Source organism: Scleropages formosus, chromosome 22, assembly GCF_900964775.1.
Source record: "Scleropages formosus chromosome 22, fSclFor1.1, whole genome shotgun sequence".
NCBI lineage: Eukaryota > Metazoa > Chordata > Actinopteri > Osteoglossiformes > Osteoglossidae > Scleropages > Scleropages formosus.
Genome location: NC_041827.1, coordinates 6,672,140 through 6,688,838, shown reverse-complemented (window position 1 = coordinate 6,688,838; position 16,699 = coordinate 6,672,140). Strand labels below are relative to the sequence as shown.

The 16,699-nt window shown below is 42.5% G+C and overlaps 1 protein-coding gene across 2 annotated transcripts; it reads left to right on the top strand.

Annotated features, from left to right (window-relative positions):
- Positions 1-141: 141 nt before the first annotated feature.
- On the top strand, positions 142-13,782 carry fam120c (family with sequence similarity 120 member C). Of its 2 annotated transcripts, none has more exons than XM_018725575.2 (16): positions 142-2,660; positions 3,246-3,492; positions 3,691-3,773; positions 3,898-4,026; positions 4,613-4,715; positions 4,934-5,007; positions 5,889-6,175; positions 6,418-6,667; positions 6,887-7,058; positions 8,426-8,675; positions 9,970-10,084; positions 10,404-10,613; positions 11,025-11,265; positions 11,355-11,487; positions 11,651-11,714; positions 11,910-13,782. In XM_018725575.2, the coding sequence occupies exons 1-16, from the start codon at positions 2,151-2,153 to the stop codon at positions 12,195-12,197; spliced, it is 3,156 nt and encodes a 1,051-aa protein (XP_018581091.1). In that variant the 5' UTR covers positions 142-2,150; the 3' UTR covers positions 12,198-13,782. The 2 variants fall into 2 exon arrangements, with proteins under 2 accessions (XP_018581091.1, XP_018581092.1); XM_018725576.2 differs by having other exon boundaries at positions 2,521-2,660; positions 3,358-3,492.
- Positions 13,783-16,699: the final 2,917 nt, after the last annotated feature.

Below are 16,699 nucleotides of genomic sequence, written 5' to 3'. Positions count from 1 at the left end.
AACCGCAATAAAATTATTAAACACTACAGAAACATTTAGAAGTATAAAAACTGGATAAGCAGGTCAGAAAATAAAGGCAAGAATTAATTGTTTAATGAATATAAAATAATATACATACAAGCCACTTGTAGGAAACCCGGTGTTCACATTAAAGATATAAACATTTGGAAGTTTACAAACTACCTATCATATATGCACACAAAATAACTGCATGACTGCAGTTTTATTCCTGTCCGAAGTTCAAAACCTTTCCATCAAAATGAACACTTGGTACAATTGTGTCATCATGAATATTAAAAAAATTAAGAAATGAGACATACTCGGGTATATAGTGCGAAGTCCATAATGGAACACAAGGGAATAAAATAAACACCTCGGGGTTAAAACTTTAGGGCAGCAATGAAAAGAATTACACAGCTGGACTGTTGAGTGTTTAGTGGGCCCTTAGGCGGCACTTCTCGCGGGATTTCACTTGTACGAGTAGCCGGACGTTCGTACAACAAGCACTGAGTAAGCGCGCGGCGCGTTCGCGACTCCGGGCTGCCACAGCTACCGGGGCTGAGGCGGGAGCGCACAGATCGTTTTCCGAAACTGTTACACTACTTAAACATGTTTGGGAAATATCGACCATTGAAACCTGAACTCAAACTTCAAGTCTGTAAAACTGAGTATTATTATTCTATAGCTTCACTAGTGGTAACAGGCTAGCCCAGACTTAGACTACATCTTGTTCACAGTTCAGTCACAAGAAAAACAGGAAAATGCATCTTCCACTCTTTAAAAAAAGTCATCATTCCGAAACCCTCCACTAAGACACATACAGCACAACGGAAAGCGCTACAAATGGGAAAGGTTCATTCTTCTCGATCAAGAAAATGAGTTCATTCCGATTTCGGTTGGTCCCCTCCTACGGTCCAAGTCTCCCTGGAAGATGGAGTTCTTAGCACGTCCGCTGCGCGTACACGTAATGAGAATTTTCAGCAGGAGGAAATCCATCTCCCAGCCTCCACGGCTCTTCCCGTCTCTCCTCCTCCTCCCCCCTTCCTCCTGGTCCGCGAGACAGTCACAAGATGGCCGACGTCGCCTGAAAATCGTCTTCTCTGCAATATGAAATCGTGAGTGAAGAGGAGAGTGAGGGAGCCACATAAGGGGTTTTGTTTTTATTTTATTTTTGTTATTTTTCTTTTTTCCCCCCCCCTTTTAACCACCACTTAATTTCGCGTTACTTTCCTCTCCATTTCTCGCCCTGACTTAGGCAGCACCAGGCTGACATTTAGCTACGACGTTACGGTTTAACGATCTCGCTACCTACTACTAGTCGGCTCGGCGGTATGTAATTCCCACCAGCAGTGCTTGCTAGGCGTGCGGGGTGCTTAGCTGGTCGAATAACTACTGGCCTCGCTAGTCCAACTAGTAAAAATCGTTGTGTGTATCGACATCATCTCCTATACGTTCGCAGACGCTAGTAGCCCCACTTACTTAGTTCCCTATTTAGTTCGTAAACTAGACAATTAAGTAGTAACTTTACCGTAGTTCAGTTGGTAACTGTGTACCTGTACTCAGTCGGTGACTATCTATGTATGTAGCGGTCGGCGTGTAGGCGATGCACGAAAAATAATCCCACACAGCTAGTTTATATTGTTGTAGAAAGCGAAGTGGTAGGTGGCGGGTTAGTTGGACGAGTTAGTGGAGCCCCGAGCGGAATGGACACGCCACCATAGCCCGAATCGGTCACACTCGACTCGCACTCACTCATCCTGGGCTGCCGGTGAACTGAAGTCGCGGAGCCACTCACTTTGTTAAATTCGTCAAACTACTAGGGAAGCGGAAGGTTCACGAGAGAATCGCTGCTGCACACGTGAGCGTCCTTCGATGTTGTAGCGGCACGAAACTGCTAGTTCGGTGGGCACACACGAGTTCCGACGAATCCTGATTCCGTGCCGGCAGTAACCGCGCGGTTAACCGTTAGCTGTCATTTCTGACGAGTTGCGTTTCGCGACGCGCAACGGCGTCGTGGTCCAGTTAGCTGCTTCGTTGGCGAGTCGTCCCAGGCTGAGGCTGCGGCTGCTCGGGCACTTTAGTTTATACAGAACTTGTAGACGTGGGCTTCCCCCCCCCCGGTCGAGTCGGCACACGACGGAACGGCGACAATGGGAGTTCAGGGCTTTCAGGAGTATCTGGAGAAGCGCTGTCCGGGAGCTGCTGTGTCGGTGGACCTACTGAAACTCGCTCGGACCACAAGTCGGCCCCAGCCGCACCACCACCATCACCACCACCACCACCCGAATTCGATGCCTCCGCCACCCCCGCCGGCCCGGGTTCTCATCGACGCGGATTCGGGCCTGCAGCGGCTCTACGGGGGCTACCAGACCGACTGGGTGTGCGGAGGCGAGTGGAACGCCATGCTCGGCTACCTCGCCGCCCTCTCGCAGGCCTGCTTGTATCAGGGCGGCCTTGAGTTGGTCGTCATTTTTAATGGCACTTTGGGAAAGGACCGCTGGCCGGAGTGGGCGCGGCGGGCCCAGGCGCAGCGGCAAACAGCGCAGCTCATTGTGAACCACGTCGGCAGCAAAGGCACGCCGCCTCCGCGGGCATGGTTTCTGCCCCCGGCGTGTCTCAGCCACTGCGTCCGTCTCGCGATGCTGCGCTTCCGCGTACGGGTAAGTGATCGGGCCGCAGCGCGATATCTGCTCTCCTCTCCTCTCTGCTCAGCTCTGCCCTGCTCTGCTCCGTGCTCTGCTCCGTGCTCTGCTCCGTGCTCTGCTCCGTGCTCTGCTCCGTGCTCTGCTCCGTGCTCTGCTCTGCTCCACACTACTGTGCTCCGGGCATCCCGCGTCTTGCCAGCGTTGAGGGCGCCTGGCCTCGGGAGTTGTGCAGTTTAAAGCCATACTCCCAACCTACTAAGACAAAAGTTTAGCCTTGGAAGTGTAGTTGTGGTGGCCTGCAAACAGAGCGCTCATATGCTACCCTTTTCAAAAGCAAAACAAACACTTTTTTTTTTGTGAGGATTGAGCTAGTGTTTACAGTTTAGAGAAGCAGCAAACAAATGTAAGGTCAAACATGTGATTTTGACAAATGAGAATGTTTCATTTGAACGATTCAGTAGGAGCCGGTAGGTAATGCTGCAGCCACATTCACCTACCTCTTACCTTCAAGAATAATAGTTACTCTTGAGTAGCGCAGGTTTCCGTGCTGTTGTGGGCTTTCGTGGCTGGTCTTCGATCCTTTTGCTTTCCTGGCCCTAGGTGGTACAGACCCTTGAGGACCATCACCAGGAGGTACTTGCCCTGTACAGGGATTTCGGTTTCCAGGGCTTGATTGCCCAGGACTCAGAATTTGCTCTATGCAACGTTCCAGCCTACTTCAGCTCCCATGCACTCAAGCTTTCCTGGAATGGGAAGAACCTCACCACTCATCAGTACCTGCTCTCTGAAGCAGCACGGCAGCTGGGTCTCAAAACCCACCACCTCCCAACTTTTGCTGCCCTCTTGGGTAAGAGATGCCACCGTACTGACTTATTACCTTTTTGGGTGAAATCTAACAAGAAGGATAAAATTGCCTTAATTATCGAGCTCTCTTTTGTCTATTTCTAGCACACATTAAACTGAGATGAAACTATACCTTAGACATGATCATTTGGGGTTTTGTGTGGTGAAAGAAAATAGTTGTAGCAAAAACATTCTTCCCCAGGGAATCACATTTTGCCAGATGAAGATTTGGCTGCCTTTCACTGGAGTCTGCTCGGCCCAGAACACCCACTGGCCTCTCTCAAGGTACTGATCTTCAGTCTAATTTGTCCCAGTATTTGTTGCTGTGGTCATTCAGCTGTGTTGTGCTATGTGTTAAAACGTTGCTGTACATGTCAAGTTAAAATAATGACCTCTCTCTCCTTGTCAGGTCAGGGCTCATCAGCTAGTTCTCCCACCTTGTGAGGTTGTGATTAAGGCTGTGTCTGAGTATGTCTCCTCAATCAAGGACCTAGGGAACCTTGATGCTGTGGCCAGGGATGTCTTCAAACAGTCTCAAGTAAGAACTAAGATGTGTACATGCAGATTATTATATTGTATGATTAATCTGCAGTCCAATGAAATTGTTTCGTCTAAGCGAGCAGTGTGTACTAATGGAAGTGCATGCTAAAAATTTTTCTTAAAAAAAAAAAAAAAAAAAATCACATTCGTTGTGTCCTGGAAGATTGATATTAACACCTTGTTCGCTGAGGTTTATCTTGCAAGATGATGAACACTGCATGCAATGTTGAATTGTAACAAAAGATTACTGAGAAAATTGGAGTTTCTTTACTTGTTACAGAGTTGTGGTAGTTATTGTGACATGAGTAGAATTTGCAATTGTGGCAGCTGTGGAGGAGGTGCAACATGGGAACTGCAAACAAAACGTGTCCTGCACATGCCTTGAGATGTGTGCAAGGTGTCCACCTGTGGTGGATTCTTTGAACTGTCTAAATTTCTTGTTCGATACACTTGAGATGTGGTTAGGTCTGTACCATTGAAATTGTACATATTGTGTGTGAAACGTGCTGCCGCTTCCTCTCTCTCATTGTGTTCCTTGGCATGTAAAACTTAACTGTCCTTGCAATCTTGTCTTGCTTTTCTAGTCGAGGACAGAAGACAAGATGGAGAGGTTTAAGAAAGCAGTGGAGTATTTCTCAGCAGCCAGTAAACCTAGGCCACTCTCCATGGGACCCTCGCCATACCTCTGTGAGTATGCTGCTTCTTTTCTCACCTGGACCGTTGTTGTTACTCTTACCGTAGGTATATATAATGATCCTGTGTTAAATTTAAATGGGTGTGCTGGTTGAATTTCTTTTTGTTTGAACTAATTTAGTATGCTTTTATCGTTTTCCTGTTTTTTTTTATTTTTAATGTGACTCCACATTTTAATCTTTCATGCTGTTTTCCTTCTATCCATCTCTCAGTCCCAGGCTTCAGTTCAGGCCAGTTTGGGGGTCCCACTGCACACATGGGAACCATACAGCCTGGAAAGCCTCAGGTGAATTGTTGACTCTAATCTGTACAGTTTTGTTTTGTCAGTATTGTACAAGTACATGCAAATTAAAAATGGGAATTGGAGTGTTTACATTGCTAGTATCCCAACATGTAGAAAAAGTATAACGATTTGGCAAAATTGTCCTTTCAAGGATTGAATTATATTGTTTAATGGAACCAAATGCCTTGGTAGGATTAGTGTTGTCACTATGTGCTTTCAGCACAAAGTGAAAATGCAGTGTTTTTTAAAAAAAGATTTTCATTTCTTGGTTCTGTGAAATCAATGCAAGTCACAAATTTCATATAAATGGTTACAAGATGTCACTCAGCAGGCTGTTAGGTCACCACACAGTCAGTACAGCATGTATTCAGTGTTATAGAGAGTCAACAGAACACTCAATTTCCTAGAAGGAGTATGACATTGTTCTTCAATACAGAATTAAGATTTGTTGCAGATGAAATGTTAGCATTATTTTTGGCTGATACTAGAAGCTTCCTTTGCTCTTGTGTTATACAGGCAACAGTGTTGAACTTAGCATGAAAAGTCTCTAGGTGCAACCTGCCTTTGTATACCTGATGCATTAAATGCTTGAAATGTTTCTGTAATTCTGTTGCCGTTAGGTTTATTTGTCAATCATAGGCTTTGTATGTGTATTATGGGCCTTGTCCCTTTGCAATTTTAGTGCATTGCATACACTGTAGTAATTTATGAAATTATACCCATATTTACTTCTCCACAAATACTGACTGTATGAAAGTAGTGAATTTCCTCTCTTGCTGTTTCTTTTTTTGTCTCTGTTCCTTTTGTACTTTTTTCCAAAAACCACACGTCTGGTGGTTGTCTTGTTTCCACCCTGTTCATATATTTTGGAACTCCTCTCTCAGTTCACCCCACACCAGGTGACAGGTGGCAAGGTGCCTTATCATGGTGCGCCATATGGACCTGGCTCCACTCCTGGCCCAGCACTCTTGTTCCAGAATCCACCACCACCCTTGCAAGACTGCAATGATTCATTGGTTGGAAAAACAGGCTTTGCAGATTGGTCAGCTCCTTATGACTCTTCTCAAGGAGGAGCCAGACTACCCAATCATCATACAGCTGCTCCATCAGGCCAGTCCCCTTCGCCATCCTCCTCCTCTGATGGGGAAGAACAAAATGACACCAGCACAAAGTAAGTCTCTTAACCATCAGATATTTAGTGGTGGCACATCAGTTGTTGCTCCAACTGGAAAGCGTTGCAGCATTTTAAGTATATTTCATGACTTTGCATGCTTCTTGTAAATTTTAGGTTTTTTTTTTTTTTTTTTTTTTTAGTGGCTGCCGTAATGTAGCAGTAAACAACTTGTGTCCATTTTGTACTGTTTTTCCTTCATGCTTGCAATGCAAACTCCAACCCATGTTCCCTGATTGCAGCCATTTAGCAGACAAGTCCTCCAGGTGGGAGGATCTTGGGGGACGTGGGGGTGGAACTGCATCAGGTGATGGTCCCAATAGTAATGGCAGTGGTCCATCAATTCCATCGCTGCTTTCCATGGCGACACGAAGTCACATGGACATCACCACACCTCCTTTGCCACAAGTGAGCGCCGAGGTGCTAAGGGTGGCTGAACACAGACACCGGAGGGGTCTCATGTACCCTCAGATTTACCACATTCTCACCAAGGTACGATTCTGGCCTTCTGGAGTTTTACACAGTTGTCATAGGATTAAAGCACCCCTGTGAGTATACATGTTTGCAGTAGGGTGTTCTAATCCAGCCCATGTAAGGAAGCTGTTGTTGCTGTGTTGTTCCTGTGAGTTGTATTTTTGATGACATTTGCTTTTAGTAAACACCACTTATAAATAATATAACTAATATTACTTGTCTATTGTGGTGTGCAAGGGGGAGATGAAGATGCCAGTGTGTATAGAAGATGACTGCAACCCTGACCTCCCCCCTGCCTCGCTGCTATTCCGGTCAGCCCGGCAGTACGCCTACGGAGTGCTGTTCAGCCTGGCAGAGACTCAGAGAAGGCTGGAGAGGGTGGCAATGCGCAAGAGAACCCCAGTGGAGGGTGAGGCTGAGTGCAATGGTGTTCACAGAAAGGCTAGGAAGGAATTCCAAGCAGAGGTGTCTTGAATTTTAATTGTTTAACCCTTTGTTCGCAAATCATCCCCATAACCCTTTAGCTCTGAATATTATCAGAGATTATATTGGGAAAAATTCCACTCCATATAGTATGTAAATCTTCAGAAACGCTCATTGAAATGCAATCACTGCCCACATTGTTACACTGAAATATTTAACTGTTTAATGAACTGAAAAATATGCATTAACAATTATCAGCTCTGCCCATTATGAAATCAAACACAGATAGTTTAAAGATAAATAGAAATTCTTTGTATGAGTTCATACCTTGTCTGTGCATTCTCAGTACTCATACTGTTGGTTACAGAGAATATGTTGGACCAATGGAATTGATACTGAAAAATAAAATTTAGTAACATTCCTAATTTTGAATATGGCAGCTATCAAAAAGCATATTTCTCATTTCATTGAGAGTCAGGTTTAAAGGAGTTCTAAAATGGCCTTGCGGAACTGACTCGTAGGTCTTGCATCAACTTTAGAGGTACTGGTTCGGTGTTGATTTTAAATGTCCTGAACTCTGTCATTTTTAGAAAACATTTATGTTTATTAATTTAGGAGGGGGTTTTATCCAAATTAACATTTAAGTCGGCAAGAACAAAAGTGCATTTCACCAACAGACATAGATGCAGACGCGATTCTCGGCATACGGTGAGTTTCTGATGTCACCGTTTAAACTATCATACATTGATAGTTGCATATAGAATTGGTCCACAGTATTTTAGAAAGTGGGGGGCGTGGTGGCGCAGTGGGTTGGACCGGGTCCTGTTCTCCAGTGGGTCTGGGGTTCGAGTCCCGCTTGGGGTGCCTTGCAACGGACTGGCGTTCCGTCCTGGGTGTGTCCCCTCCCCCTCCGGCCTTGCGCCCTGTGTTGCCGGGTATGCTCTGGTTCCCCGCGACCCCGTATGGGACAGGCGGTTCGGAAAGTGTGTGTGTGTGTATTTTAGAAAGTTTGCCGATTTTTAAAACGGGTAACGGTAACATTGCAAGTAGCAGCATATAGAATAAACTTCAGATACTATGTACCAGAATCTTCCTTTAGATGTTTTCTGATGTAATTGCATTCAGGTGTTGCTGTATCGTTTACCAGTGTGTACACACTGATGTTGACTCCTGAGTGTGCAAAAACGGCACTCATGACATTCTGTGGTTTAGACGCCACATCTGAATTACATAATCAAAGAGTGATTTCTTTCCAGTTGTACAAACACTCTTCATTGGGGTTAGTTCCAATAAAACACTGGTGTTTACAGGTGTGGCTTTTAATTTCTGTGTATTCTCTGGTCATTTGTTCAGTGCCGCCAGTGATAGTGAAAGAGTGGTGTGCCAGCAAGGCCAAGTCAGCTCTCACCCCGGAGCTGGTGCCGGCATTGTGCTTCCGGGAGTGGACCTGCCCCAACCTGCGGCGCCTGTGGTTGGGACGTGCCTCGGAGGACCGCAGTCGCCGCACTCGGGCCTTCCTGGCCTGCATGCGCTCCGACTGCCCTGCTATGCTCAACCCCGCCAACGTGCCCTCACACCTGCTGCTCATGTGCTGTGTGCTCAGGTATGGTTGTACCCTGCAACACCATAGTATACAATCTGCTCTGCACTCTTTTCTCCCATCCAGTGTCCTGCTGCTCTCAGCATTTTTTAAACTCCGTAGTTCTTAACTCACTGTTTTGACAGCAGTCTAATTCTGTCTTAGGTTTGGGTACATGGAGTCCATTTTTGAGCTGCAGATTGTAATTGGCCTTGATTCATTAGGGCATGTAGGTGATGGATTTAAGTAAACTTAGAAGTCTGGATCTGGCTACCTTGGCATCAGCTGCTGGTGTCTTATCAGGGTTTTACTGCTTTTCCCCCTAACACTCATTGGGTGGACTGTTCCTTGTGACCTGGACTTCGTTGAATGGTGCTGTGCTGGTTTGTTCCCTGTGCAAAAACACATTTTTGGATCATCAGGGATCAAAGTGGAGATGAATTTTATATGGAAAAACCTCTTGGTATGAATCTGAATTTAAATATCTTAAGGAGAATATTTTTAACTTCTGGAAGAAAAAGTAGTTCATTGTACAGCTTGAATCTATCTTTTATGTTCTAAATTGGTTTTCATTGGCTATAGATCTGCTTGGTTTTCCTCTGGTTGAATCTTTGAAGTAGCCAACACACCAGCAGCACTAACGCTTAATTTCCTCATTGGTAATTTGGTCTATACTTGATACTGTACTTTTTTATTATTGCTTAGTGACTAGTGCTTCATTTATCAAACACCAGGAAGTTTTTGTAATTGAACATTATTGCTGACCTTTTTATTGATTATTAGTTGTTGACACTGATGCACGCTATGAAAGAGAGCTTTTATATTTCCCACCAAGGCTTTGTTCAGGTGGGATGTAAACATTGAGTGAGCTGGTACATATTACTGCCAGCTCTGGGAAGATTTGTCTTGGATAATCGGTTGCTGCAGTGCTCAGCTAGGATAGCAGAAATTCTCATCATTCAGCGGTTATGTTAAAGGCTCTTTTTTGCTTTCGCTCTAATTTGGACCATATCCTTCCTGGTTATTTTAACATGGCTTCCAGAAACCTAATAAATGACTTGTTCCCCAGGTGTCTGGAGGTACTTGTCTGCTGTAATTACATGTAGTGCATTAGTTAGTAGAATGGGTAAATGGAAATCCTTTCAATTCTGCATTCCCACTATGATTTTCTGTTTTTAAAAAAGATCTTAAAGATCTTGATCTTGAGTTTTTGTTGAACTTTATACAGAATGTAGTACTCAGTGTGCTGCTGTAGCAAGAGAGGAGCTTTCTGCCAAGCCCAGCGTAGTGTGTAATATGCAGCACTATTTGTATACAGGTATATGATGCAGTGGCCAGGAGGTCGGATCCTGCAGCGCCACGAGCTGGATGCCTTCTTAGCACAAGCTGTGTCCAGCCAGCTGTATGAGCCTGACCAGCTGCAGGAGCTCAAGGTACAGCCATTAGGTTATGGCTGCTTTTCCTTTTTCTTACTACCGTTTAGCTTGGGAGAAGATATCAATTCCCCCCTTTGTAAATGTCTGGAATTCTACCAGCTTACTTAGGGAACTCTGAATCAAAGGTAATTCTGTCACTTTAACTGCACTAAGAATTTCGATCTCGTGCAGTTAAAACTGAAATGACTGCATTGTGTCATACTTTGCCTGTCTGTGCCACACCTTTCCTTGTGGATCAGGCAGCTGTACCCTGCTGGTGGCACAATTTTGCTTCTGCATGCTACACAGCCGTGGTGATTTCTGTTCTGTGCCTCAGGTGGAGAAGGTGGACAGCCGGGGTGTGCAGCTGGCTTCCCTGTTCATGAGTGGTGTGGACACAGCACTATTTGTAAATGACGTGTGTGGGCAGCCCCTGCCTTGGGACCACTGCTGCCCCTGGGGTTTCTTTGATGGCAAGCTGTTCCAAATTAAATTGGCCCGGGCGGCCCGGGACCGGGGTGCCCTGCTGGACCTGTGTGAAGGCCAGGTGATCCGAAATTTGAATCCGTTCCCATGCACTGCTTAATCTTTCTCCGAACCGGATGTAAAAATGGATTTGTCGTGATAAAATTCAAATTTTATATGTGTTCTTCCTTGATTGCTGAGACAAGGAAATGTGGACAGGACTAAAAGTTGATCTAAGCTTTCTGTAATTTGTCAAGTAATTACAAAAGGAAGAAAATTTAAGTAACTATTCTACAATAACCAAGTTAGCCTGACTGAGAAGACTAAGTGTACAAGTCTCCATTAAATTGCAGGTTCTGAGATCTATGTTGACTATATCCTCTTTTGTCTGTTTTACTAACCTGTTATTTTCCTTTGGGGTTTGTTTGCATTCCTCTGCTGTTTCAAATATTCCCTCTTTTCTGTCTTTACTGAATTTTTAAATATTTTGTAGGAAGAGCAGGTGTCTCGAGTGGAGAAGATGCGTCAGGCTATTTTGGAGGGCATCAATCTGTCTCGTCCACCACCTCCCCCGCCACCCCTGCCTCCTCCAGCATTCTTACCCCCTGCCATGGTACCACCTTTTTACCCAATGCCCCCCATCTACCCACCTCGGCCCTTGGGCTCTTTGCCCCCTCCACACCACCCGCATCACCACCAGCACCCATCCCAGCATAGGCCACGTACTTTCCCAGGTAAGCTTATTACATCTTCTTCTCACAGCCTCTTCTCCGCGTTGGCGCATGCAGTACTCGGGGACCTGATATTCTTTCTCCCTTCCCAGGCATCCAATCCATCCCCCCTCAGGGAGGAAAGCTGGAAATAGCAGGCATGGTGGTAGGCCAGTGGGCCGGAAATAAGCCTGCTCGTGGGAGGGGTGGGTTCAACATGCAGGTGGTGTCTGTTGGAGGGAAGGGGTAAGTGGCAGGGTCGTCCATCCCTCACCCCGCCCCCCCCCCCCCTTACTGGAAGTGCTTTTTGTTCTCACACTTTCACCTGCAATGTTGCAACTGACTTGTATTAAATTCATAAACTAGTGATGTTTACCTTTCAAATAACCCCCTTACCTATGTGTAAAAGTAGGGGGAAGGATATGCCAGTTAAAGGAAGAGGAGGGAAGAAAATAACCGTAAACAGACCACAGGTACTTTTATCTACTAAATTTCATGGTGTGGTTAATGTAAAGGAATGTTATAAATCTGACTTAGTTTTTTTGGGATTTGTCATTATGCAAAATCAAATTATTAAAAATGTGAACTGTACAATATCAGTTAAAGTTCCTGTGGCAGTCTGGAGTTTATTTTGAGTTTAAAATGTGTGCGGCATTTTTCCTTTGTAGACTTTTTCCTCTGCACCACCCTCCATCAGCCCTCCGAAATCTGCTGAAGAAACCAAGGGGGCAGGAAGACTTTGTGTTGGAGAAGTTGCTGAAGGTATGCCTCAGCATTTGAATGGCAGCTCTCCAGCACCAACCGTTGCCCAAACTCTAGAACCCCCACCTCTGGCCCAGCCAATCCAGTGTGCCTTAGCCAGCAGAGACAACCAATCAGGAGAAGGGGTGGAGACAGAGGCTCCCTGTTGCCTTGATGAATGCCCAGCAGATGGGGCTCTACAGAAAGAAGAGTGAACTCAGCCTAAAATGTAATGTTGGAGGGAGGGGAAACCCTAACAATGCCTTTACCATACAAATTTATATTTGGGCTACTATAACCATTTTGGCAGCCATCTCATGGTACCTTACGTGCTTATCTGTTTAATTTTAGATTTTGGAGTTAAGCTATTATATTGAATAATAAGAACTGAAACACTTTTTCCAGCTGTGATCGCCAGCAAGAATATTTGATTTGCAATTCCAGTATGACCTCTTGTTCTGATTGGCTTTTACATTTACATGTTGTTGTTAGGTGCCGTCAAGTGGATGGCGACTCTCTAGATAGTTTTAGATTTACATAGCAAAATGAAATTTTGGAACTGCCCATCATCGAAATTGAAATGGCCTAAAAAAGACTGGAGGACAGATGTTAATCTGTTCAAAATGGTTACAGTAGTCCTTTAATTCCAAAATATAGCAAACCATAACCAACTTAAGACACATTTTTCATAAAGCCCTCTATTCTAGAACGGTACAGCAAAGTTGCCAATACAATACAGTAAAGAACTGCAGTACATGTATGAACAGAACTGTTAAGTATTGAGGGTCACTAATTCCGTACTGTGTTGCTCTTTTCTGTATTGTGTGGGGCCTGTGATGTGGGAAGATAATACGGTAAAAAATGTAGTGACTATTAATGTCACAGATTGAATACACACAAAGTATCAATCAGGAGTAGGTATGTTTTTATGTAACATGTAAGCTACAGTCTCACTGAGTCTAATGAAAGACTTATTTTTTGAGATGTGGAAGAGTATTAGAAGCACTTGAGTGGACTCAATGAGGAGAAATGATACATTTTAGAAGAGAGATAAATAACTGAATGTATTGAATGGTAAAAGTAGTTTAACAGCGTAAATTCAAGTGTGGTTTCTTTCCAGTTAACTCCTGACATTTCGCAGCCGCTTTTCAAACACTATAGCTCTGCGACAATCAAACTTGTCCTCAGCCTAACACAGCCACGACCATACATTCTAATAGTGCAACGTTAAATGAGGTCTGCACCAGTTAAACAAACCCAGGAAACCAGATTTCCCATTTACCGTTTTCTTGCACCTTGCTCACTGAATTATTTTAAGGCATCTTTAGCCGTTTTGCACAATGGCAAATTTATTTTTTCAGTGTAGTTATTAATGTCACCTTTAACTTTAATGTATAGTGACAGAAAATGTACTCATTGCTTTAAGAACTCAACTTATTTTGTTAAACAAGGTAGATGACAGTATATAATGCTAGTTTATCCAGCCATCTATTGGTAAATAGCTGGCTTAAATATGAACTTTTAATTTCATTATGTAAAACATTACATTATTATTTCTAAATGTCCAAGACGATTTAATACAGATTTGATTAAGATATATATTTTTAAAGTATCATTGAGATTAACATAAGAAATTTGAAATGATAGAAAGGTTACGCAAATCAGTTTGAATGTGAGAACAAAGTGATTTAATAGAAACATTTTGTTTTAAAACCAGTGTGCCTGGTTGGGTCTCTACCAGGATAAAATAAGAGGCTGTTTTTAAAATTAAAAAAAAAAAAAAATCAGAAACTAAAGTAGTGAAACATACTGTAATTATTGGTAAAAGACTTTTCAGCTTTAATGTTAAGTTTGAGAGGACAAACGCATGTCCTGTTAGTAATGAAATTTTCTTAAAATAATAGTCAATGGTCAGAACTGAAAGCCATTCAGTAAACACCCAAAGCTTCCCAAGCCACTTTTTTTAATGATGTAAATGCCTGTGTTGATTTTTAACTAGGTGAAGCCTGACTTCCCATCACTTAAGAACAGCACAGCTGACCTGTTTGTGCCTCTGGTTTATAACTGCTGTTGTGCATGTCCTATCTAGGGTGAAGTCATTATACCCAAATTACTGTAGTGATTATTTGAAGTCATCTGATCACGTGTTTGTGGCTCACCAAATACCATGTTAAGGCCACTGCTAAACCGGTTAAAAAGTTTGGAAAAACAAAATTGTTTTGTGAGGCACTGACTGTCAGAAGGTTGTATGTGCTATTCCTTATTTTAGAGCACTTCAGGGTAGAGTTAAAATTGTCAGTGAAGTCAGTTATGAGGGTCTTATAGCATCCTCAAATGTTTTAATGCATCTGAAACATTTTCACACTCAACAAAATCCTACCATCTTGTCTAACCAAAGATGCTTGCAGTTACCATTTGAAAGCATCAGAAACTTATTTCAGTAACACTGGGAAAACAAATTGTTCTATGGCTGTTTCCATTAGTATAACTGAATGTTTTACCTGGGGGGGAAAAACTCCAACAATCTCAACAAAAAGGAAGCATTCTAAATTATCAGGAGTAAGAGATTTATTTGTTTTGGTGCATAAAGGATTCCATCTCTGACCTGAAGAAATCGAGTTGTTTAACATAACATAAAACTTTTGAAAAGCTAATTGTGGAGATAATGAAGAATGACTTAAAGAAGCATTAGTGTACACAGCAGTAGTTTGAAGGTGAATTAGGAGTAGTATTTTTTTTGTGTAGGGAATAATATTCAATAATGAGTAGCTGAAATGAGTCAGAAGAAAAATACAGTGGTGGTGTTCTGAAATTTTGGGGGGGGGGGAGTAGTTTGCCTTCTCACAAGAACTTAGTTTCAAGCACCTTATTCTCATATTAATGTTCTAAGTTGTGCTACAAAATTGTATAATTTAAATTTGACTGTAACCCAAAATAATTAAGTATATTACTTTGAACCCAAGATAAATTTACTGACACTGAATCACTTTAAATAGCCCTTTTTGTGTAATCACTTTACCAGAAACAAAAAAAACAATAGTTTGATATTGTTAGATATTTTTTAATAAAATTATATTGTGCAGTGTTAAGCTTTTGCTATGTTTTATAGATTGTAATTAGTTGGACTGTATGGGACATTACCAGACATACTTGACAGGACTGTAGTATAATCAATTGCATACCAGGTGGACCATAGTGTGCTGCTCTACTTGGAGCTCTCAGTAGAATGGACTGGAGTCAAACTGTTGGACTGTCAGCTTAGTACAATATATATATATAGTGCATTTTGTTCAATAGGTACAACATTTAAAAGTACAGTAGTTAACCTTCACATTGTCCTCCTATTGTGTGAGTACACACACCTGCACACACACTATTTCCAGACATTGTGGCATTCATACACATGCACACACGCACGCTCCATCTTTCTCAATGTTCTGTATTTTTGTACAGTTTCAGTGAGTCCTGTTGGTGATTGTTGGTGAATAAGAAATGTTATCACATGATCATACTGATACACTTGCAGTGCAACAAACATTTAGACACACAATGACATGCACACTGTCAACAGAAGTGAGGAAAGAGGACACATGCACACAGGTGCGCTGGTGTCAAGAATTGGAACTCAGTGAAATTGGGTTATTATTTTAGATGTACAAACTTTGACTTGGTATCAATAATACTGAATTTGTCTCCCTGACCACTTTTTCCCTGTTTTTTCCAGGTTTTCCTGTACTCATTTCCTTGTATCTCTAATTGAATGTTATGTAAAATCAAAAACAAAATGTTAGTCACAAATAGAACATAGCGGTAAAGGTAAATGTAAGAATATATTGATTAACCTATGTTTTTCAGTAACACAATCCCAGTCATGTGTAGTGCACTGTTAGCTTTTTGCTTTGTGAACCTTCTCTAACTGCAAATATACATGAAGTTGTAAAATCTGAGAACATGGAGCAGCACACATGCATATAGGGGTTCGTCACCCTCATTATCTGTAATGGAATACTAAAACATGCACAATTTCACCAGTGCTTAAATTTATTTTTCACATTCATCAGTCTTTCAGATGAATCACACAGAAAATTGAAAACTAATATTTGTGAATTGTTTTCCTTCCATTTCCCCCCCACAGCTGTTTGTGTTTCTTTTGCTTTGTCTTGTCCATTATCTCCCTAACCAACTGATCTAATTAAAAATGGTCATAAAGAGGATATATGTAACTATCTAAAGATTGACTAATACTTTGAGGAGTATCAAATTTTACCCTTTGGTTCTACTCAATGTGCAGAGGTGTTTTTCTTACTATTTTTAATGTTATTACTACCACTACCCTACTGTTGCTTACAATTAGTATTTAAATATGCTTAGCCGATCTAGACAATTTTTAACCTGTATCAGTTGCAGTTTTCCCTGCCTGTATTTTATATGGAATTGACTACTTCACCACTTTGATGTAACTATCACCAGAATTTGATTGCTGCGCCTTGCTATTGCAGGTTTATTTTGCTGGTACCGTTTTATTTGCCTTGCAGAAAGTACAGCATTGTTGCAGAGGGCATGTCAATGAGAAACAAGAACATAATAGTAATTATTGTATTGACCCAAATTAGTCTTACTTGCAACTGTGACAACTTGACTGATGAAATCATGAGCAAGTATTGGGTCTTTGTGAGTGAAAACAGGATAGTGATGTTTACATCTATTTGGTGAATGT